Source organism: Nilaparvata lugens, chromosome 1, assembly GCF_014356525.2.
Source record: "Nilaparvata lugens isolate BPH chromosome 1, ASM1435652v1, whole genome shotgun sequence".
NCBI lineage: Eukaryota > Metazoa > Arthropoda > Insecta > Hemiptera > Delphacidae > Nilaparvata > Nilaparvata lugens.
In genome coordinates this window covers 29,228,594-29,236,645 of record NC_052504.1, presented here as the reverse complement: position 1 = coordinate 29,236,645, position 8,052 = coordinate 29,228,594, and the positions used below count along the sequence as shown (strand labels likewise).

At 34.8% G+C, this 8,052-nt stretch overlaps 1 protein-coding gene across 1 annotated transcript; it reads left to right on the top strand.

Annotated features, from left to right (window-relative positions):
• Nucleotides 1-278: 278 nt before the first annotated feature.
• On the top strand, nucleotides 279-1,769 carry LOC120350595. Its single transcript, XM_039424765.1, has one exon. The coding sequence runs from the start codon at nucleotides 432-434 to the stop codon at nucleotides 1,164-1,166; it is 735 nt and encodes a 244-aa protein (XP_039280699.1). The 5' UTR covers nucleotides 279-431; the 3' UTR covers nucleotides 1,167-1,769.
• The last annotated feature ends 6,283 nt before the right edge of the window (nucleotides 1,770-8,052 follow it).

The window sequence follows — 8,052 nt, the reverse complement described above, 5'->3', positions numbered from 1 at the left end:
ATGAGCAAAATTCGAATTGAAATTGTTTTCCAAAATACCTTTATAATTTTGATCCAGTTTGTGATTTCATTTCTCTCAAGATACTCGGTCAAGTTTACTAAGAAATGCATTGGATTATTTTTGTCAATTTGCATTTGGAATTCAAACCGTTTGGAAAACAAACCATTCGGAGAAGACATAAGAAAAAAAAAAAAAAAAAAAAAAAAAAAAAAAAAAAAAGAGCCAGAAACACATTTTTGCCCAAGGTTCAAACTACTCAGAGGTCGGGTGCTGGAGATAATGCGACGTTCATGTACCAAAACTGTGGTAGGCTACCTACTTGGACAGATTACAATTCCTGGAGGACCAAGAAGTTCCAAGGCCACCCACAACCATTACATCTTTTACTATATGAGGAATGCATTTCAAATGTGACGAGATATCTATAGACAATGGTGACTGGAATTCAGATTTCTCTTCTGGTCGTCGTCTTATTCTTGGGATACGCTGGACTCAACCGGGCTGAATCAATCAAAGATAGACAGGTTGCAGAAATAGTGGATGATGGTACAGATCCGGATATTCCACTTCAAGAGGAACCCATTTGCAAAGACGGCAAATGTACATTGAAACTCAACATGGGTATACCTTGGGTTAAATCCCATTTGGAAGGACAAATGGAATTTGGGTATAAAGGTGCGGACAATGCGGTAGAAGGTTCATCGGGTATGTCATATGTGCCATTTGGAGGATCCCCCACCTCATTCAAACTTTTCAGTGAAATTCATTGTGAAGGTGAAGATACAGTAGCATTACGCGTTGGTGCTGGGGTTAGAAAAACAATAAATTGGCAAGAAGTCAAAGGAAAAATATCACAAAAACTGCCTCCAATATGCATTCCGATTCCTGGAGCAACGGTTGTCTTGCTTTGTTTGTTTCTCACCAAGTACAAATATCACCATGAGGATAAAAGTTTGGAGTTCTGCATATTACTTCAGATAAGAGCTACTGTAATAGCTGGAATTGGATTTAAAATAGTAAATTTGCATAACAGATGCATGGTTTTGAGAAGAGAGCATTTCACACGAATCGGCGAAGGCGTGAAAGCAGTGCCAAGTTTCGCCAAAAAACAAGCCACTAGTATGCAGCAAATGTTTCAGAGATCGTTCAGCTTTCGACGATCTTAACTCACTTCCTGCACCTGCAATGGATGTTCTACCAGGTGCCTAATACATTCGACGCTTGAAAATTCTAGAAATTGGTATCAAAAGTTGATACCAATGTTTAGAATTGTCGTGTAAACCTGTACAACTTGTTGATTGACCCAGACATATGATTTAAATTTGATTGATATTCAAATTATTATTGGAATATCAATTTCATATTCAATTATAATTTCTATTGAAATATGTACCAATTTTATATCCAGTTATTAATTCTATTGGAATGTAAATTGAATTTCAATTGCGACTGAGTCACTCGATAGAAAGTGCAGGTTTACCATTTGGATGCAACTACTGCACAATAGCTGATCAATAAAAGGTTTCACACTATGTCTGGTATCATTTCATTTATACTGAAGAAATAATACAGTATCCAAAGTTCTAATATTTTGTGTTACTACAATTTGATCCAATGCTACACAGTTGATATACAGTTCAATTTTATCTGTGATTACTTTTAAATATTACCTTCTATGATTATCCTACTATAGTGGTTTATTTATTTTATGTATTCATTCGATAATTTGACAATGTTTCTAAGCTTAAGCCTATTGAAACAAACTTATATAACAACAACCTATCGAAATTACTATTGTTAGCCTACCAGTATGATTACACATCGGTTTTGTTGACATGTTAATTTTATTTATGTTTTTCCTAACCTCAGTTATAGCAGCTGTATTTTCTTGACAATCTATTTTAAAAGAGGATAATACCTTGATTTCCCTGTCTACTTTTTTGTTTAATTCTACAACCTCTTTTTCAACATGCTTAATACTTTCATTATTTTCTACATTGATAGCATCTTGTGTCATATTTTGTTGCTCAACTATGATATTTTTATTTACTCTTTCATTAACCTCATCGACCCTATCAGAAACTTGAATGATTTTGTTTTGCATTGATTTTTCTACATCTAACATTGATATTTCAAGATCATTAGTTTTCTGCTGTAGATGACCTATTTCTTTGTGATTTTTACTCAATGTATCATTTATCTATTTTATTTCCTGCTTTGTACTAACCTGCTCTAGTCTTATGCTAGCAAATTCTTGCTTCATATCATCAAACCTAGCACTTTGATCTTGTTTCAAATGATCAATCTTAGCATTTTGCTCATCAAACCTAGCATTTTGCTCATCAAACCTAGCATTTTGCTCATCAAACCTAGCATTTTGCTCATCAAACCTAGCATTTTGCTCATCAAACCTAGCATTTTGCTCATCAAACCTAACATCTTGTCTATCAAACTTTTGTGCTAGGAATGCTATAAGATTTAGATTATTTTTAGCTCCTACCATACTTGTTTCATTTGATATTTCTATTACTTCCTCATGAATTGTTACATTTGAAACATTTTCACTTACAGCTACACTACTATCGTTTGAGTCATTGTTTAAGGTTAGGTCTAAATCTTGAGATTCTTCATCTAAGTTTTGAATGTTTTCACTGGATAAAACTTCATCATTTTTATTGTTTTCCATCTTGCTACTGCGTAAAAAATATTTACTCATTAGAACCTGAATTTTCTCGAACCGATTTCCCACTCAGCAGCATCTCCCATTCACAATCTATGAAGATATCTATCCTACCAATAATTTTTATAACCAGGGATATATTTTGTAGTTTGAGTCCCACACGAGGGCGTACCATTTGCCGTGCTACCAATTTATCCTAAATAGGTTGAATAGCATTTTTCACCTATTAACCTAAAGAAAGTTATCGGCTCCAAAATGGTAAATTCTTGATAAATTATGAATGGATCTATTGCTTATGAATAAGAAATCCAGTTTTCAGAGCAAACCAACTTATAATTTTCATAAGAATTTTGGCAATATACAACACAAATCCACAGAACAACACCTTACAACGCTTAAACATATAGCATCATTATAAGCTGAAATACTTATCCATTTATATAGTTGAAAACAATGGCTATAGGCTTGTAAACACTCAAATATAATTATACAAAATTAGAACACCATAAAACTGTTCAAATCTCAAATTAAAACATTATAAATTTCAATTAAAAAGAAAAATATTCAGAGAGCACAAAACACTTTCAATAGTCAGCCACCATTGTTTTTAGAGAAGAGCTCACAATGACCCACCTCTTAGATGAAGCCTAGAACAGTCACGTTATGAACACGTCATCGATATTAATTTCCAAAAAATTATAAATTACAAGTTTAGAATCTACATGTTTTTCACGTGGATTTCCGCGAGTAAACTAAGCTTGTCATGTGTGTGAAACGACCTAGTATGTTGTCGCCCTAGTTTGTTGAAATAGCCCAATTCGTCCCAATTTTTTTGGTTGAGATGATTTTAAGGGCTGGTGATACTCTGCGACCCCCACAAGTGTACACTCAGTGAGTAGTATAAAAAGGGGGAGTCTGGGACACAAGTGTCCTAGACTCCCCCTTCACCTCAAGGTCACCCAAGATGACCTAACCTAACCTCAAGGTCAAATAAAGAAAAAAATTAAAAAAAAAAAATTAAAAAAAAATAAAAAAAAAAAATAAAAAAAAAATTAAAAAAAAATTAAAAAAAAATAATAAAAAAATAAAATGAAAATAAAATGAAAAGAAAAATTAAAAAAAAATAAATAATAAAAAATCAAAATTAAAAAAAATAAATTAGAATTAATTTCATGACCTTTGGGAGTGGTGGGAGACTGTTTGGGTATATATATGGGAGCTCCTAGCCATAAGAACTATCATTGTGTTGCTGACTAGTTGGAGACGAGTTGCTCTTTTTAGTGTGTGTGTGTGCTACAGTGCAGTTTTTAGTGAATAGCAAAGTAAGTACAATCTATATTGTTTATTATTATTGTTGGTTATTATGTTAAAAGACCCATTTTGATGAATACTTTGTGTGGAAGACTTTAAGATGTCTCCTCACACACATCATGATGATCATTCAGTTTGAGACAGAATAAATAGAATTTTAAAAGACTCATTTTGATGAATACTTTGTGTGGGGGACTTTAAGATGTCTCCTCATATTCTTTGTGCTGTGATTGGGATGGCTATCCAAGTTGAATGTGTAAATTTCAAGTCTCTATCATTAAAAATGCAAGAGAAAAACCAAAAAATGCCAATTGATTGAAAAGACCAGTATCAGACACTCCCTGTCTGATTCTGAAACTGGCCTCTATTGAAACCTAGTATCAGACACCCTCGTAATTGGTCATAATATTGTCATTTCAAGAAAAAATTCGAAATTTACCAATGTAGTATGCTTACATGAGTGATAAAACCAAAATTGGTAAACGGGATGGGAAAAATGGGGTAAATATGGCATGAGAAAGTTGATCACCTCTTAGCTACGATGTCTAGTAACCTTGCCTGCTGAGAACTGAAGTGGAGGCGTCCAGCAAGAACCACAATCAAGCCAGTCATAGGCTTCTCTGAGCTCGTAGTTCTACTAGAACTCAGTAGATAGATCTGCCTGCACCAAGTGACACTTGAAAAAGTAACACTGGACACTGGACCAGTGTCTGAAACTGGTGCCTTCACCCTACTACATCTGAGTATTGTAGATGGTCTTGATTCAGCCTTAGACCAGTTATAGATTAGACATGGCCCATTGTATATTCATACTGAAAGTCGATGAAGCCAACATCTAACTGCCAAATCCACCCACCTTGACGTCACAAAAGTTTGTTGTGTAGGTGTTTGTAGGGAACTATGAATACCAGGTCAGTGAACTCTATTCTAAGTTAGTATAGAGTTCAGTGTACCAGGTACGCGCAGTCGCCATTTTGAGTCACAGAAGAAGGAGCCAAATTCAAATTATATCAGTATACTCTATGTTATATGGTTTTGGACAGAATTTATATTGACATCACTGAAGGACTGAAATGGCTCATAAAATTGATGAGAATATTTTTCTAATAAGGATACATTCAAAAAATGAATCTATTGTTCAGAACAAAATGAAATGATTTGTATTAAATTAAACAAAACCCGGTACCCTACAAAAGTAGTCCAGCTGTAGTCCTTCAACTCTGTGCCTCAACATTATTAGTTTTGGAAAGGCTTAGTCTTCCGGAAAAAGTTTCTATCAATCATGATTAATAGTCTACTCACTACTGCAGTAGTCTATTTAGTGCAGTTATTATGAATGAGCTAATTTACAACAAGGAGAAGCTATTACAAGACTCTTCTTGTAAAATGACTTGGAGTATTAATTTGGGATAGAAAGAAACTGATCGTTAGTCCTTGTAATAGTGATATTCAATTTAAAAAATAATGAAACTGTTATAGGCTACAAGACTTTGATTGCTTAAACACTTTCAAGAACCTTTTCAAAAAACCAATAATCTTGAAACTGAATGTTGTTTGAAACTGATATACGGTAACTGATACAATATTATTTTGAAAGTGATAATAATATTTAGTATATTTAATCAACTTCTATATATTATTTTCAAAGACTTTAGCTCCACTAATGGCTACAGGCCTAAAATTACTAATCTCATTTTCTTTGCTTGATTTATAAATAGGAGTGATTTTAGCTTTTTTCCAGATGAGAGGAAATTCATTGCTTCTAATTGACAAATGAAATATTTACAATACAGTAGAAACTCGGTTAACCATCACACTTTTAACTGTCATTCTCTGTTATCCGTCACTGCTACTTTACATATGTACATACTTTTAATGAGCCGGATTGAAGATGTGCACAGCACTGTAGGAGATATGCTTTGTTTGAACGTAACTGTATGTGGTTAATGACCTTAGTAGAGGGGGACAGCCGATCGTCAATCTGCTACTTTCTCCCGTTTGTTCCTCATGACCTCTAGTCAGTGTATTGGCAGATTCGACGCTGCACGGAATAGCTTTTGTTTGCTCATAGATCAGTGTGTAAAGCAGTTTGCTTAGATCAGTATGTTTTGTCAGTTTGTACATATAATTCAACTGTTTGTACATAATTTAACTGTTAATTGTTTTGTTTTGAAGATGTCTGAAAAGCGAAAATGAGTTGTATTAGGGCTTGAAAAAAAAAACTCGAGATTGTTAAACATTTGAGGAAGGGCAAAAACTGCTACAAGTATCGCGTTGATTTATGGTGTTGGTAGAACAACCATCAATGACACAAAATGGGATGCCGAAAAGATTGAGCAACATGTGTCAAAAATGCAGAGTACTGATGGAGATGTATAAACTCGGAAAACTATTAAACCTGCTAGATATGAAGAACTTGACAATGCTCTCTATCGATGGTTCATTCAAGCTCGAAGCCAAGGGATCCCCCTTTCAGGTCCAATTATAATGACAAAAGCAATTGAACTGAATAAAAAGTTAGATGGGGATCCTAACTTTAAAGCTAGCATGGGTTGGCTTGATAAGTTTAAGTTTCATCACGGCATTCAACAGCTAGACATAAGTGGCGAGAAACTTAGTTCGAATTGCGCAGTTGTTGGTGATTTCAGAGAAGAGTTTCAGTCAAAAATCGCAGCTCTTGAACTTGTAAGAGAACAAGTGTACAACTGATGAAACCGGACTCAATTGGAAAGCTTTGCCACGAAAGACTCTAGCGTCACTTTCAGAAAAGGCAGCACCAGGCTTTAAGCTACAGAAAGACCGCATCACTGCAATGGTCTGTGCCAATGCAACTGGAAAACATAGGCTACCCTTAGCAGTGATTGGCAATGCAAAAAATAAATCTCTGCAACAACGGATTGGACAGTGAACATCTAACAACAGAGGAAGTGACAAATTGGTTGGAATGTGACAAATTTGACAAAGGCTTCCAACTTTTGAGCGACGAGGAAATAATATCCAATGTTCTGCAGTTCAACGACGTTGATGCCGGCAATGAAGAAGCAGAATCCGACCAACGACCAGCCACTAGCCACTCCGAAGCCGAAAAAAAGGTTTAGTTAGTGCATCAACTGGTTTGAGAGACAAGAGGAAGCGAATGCCACTCAGATTCTTCTTCTTAGAAAAATATGCAATCTGGCGCCCAAAAAGCTCGGCAAACAAAAAAGCAGAAGAAGATGACAGACTTTTTTAAAATGTGAATTTATTGTTATTTTAGTGTACGAACATTATTCTACATATTTGTGGCGGATCTGTGTTATTCTTGTATGTAAGTATGCACTGTGAATATAGCGTTAGTAAAAAGATGTATTATCCACTTGAACATAGTTCACGTTTTTACAATACCTTTTCAATGATATTTCTGTTATCCGTCTATTCTCTCAACCGTCATAGTCCCGGTCCCATAGGTGACGGTTAACAGAGGTTCCACTGTAATGGCAAAATTAGTTCTTTCTTCAATTATTTGAAGAAATAGTGGGTATACCATCTGGACCATTACTTCTATCATTCTTCAAATGTTTGAAAGGTGAAAGTGTTAACTACATCTATCTCACTCACTTCTCCTAAATTGAAACCTAAAGTTTAAAAAAAATATCATCATCTTTGAGTAAATCTTCAATATTACTATGGTAATATTTACTATAGTATAGGTTGCAGCTTCGTTGTAAACTAATTTGAAAACGGCTTGACTTATTTTAGTGGAAAAAGTAACTGAGTATTTATAAAATAGAATTATAGTACCCTTTTCTGAAAATTTTCATTTCTGGCAGTTAGATGTTGGCTTCATCCACAAAGTAGGAGGAATCTCTTCTCTGTGCTTCATCGACTGTCAGTATGAATATACAATGGGCCGTGTCTAATCTATAACTAGTCTAAGGTTTAACTTACACTGTTGTTATTCAATGCATTGTTAGCTTGGTTGTGACGTCAAAGTGGGCGGATTTGGCAGTTAGATGTTGGCTTCAGAGGCTAGGCTTCTCAGAGTGTCTATTTTATAAATGGTCTAAGGATTCAGCCTGGCA

Excerpts from the sequence above, each read along its gene's own strand:
- LOC120350595 (XM_039424765.1), top strand. The coding sequence starts at position 432 with ATGGTGACTGGAATTCAGATTTCTCTTCTGGTCGTCGTCTTATTCTTG.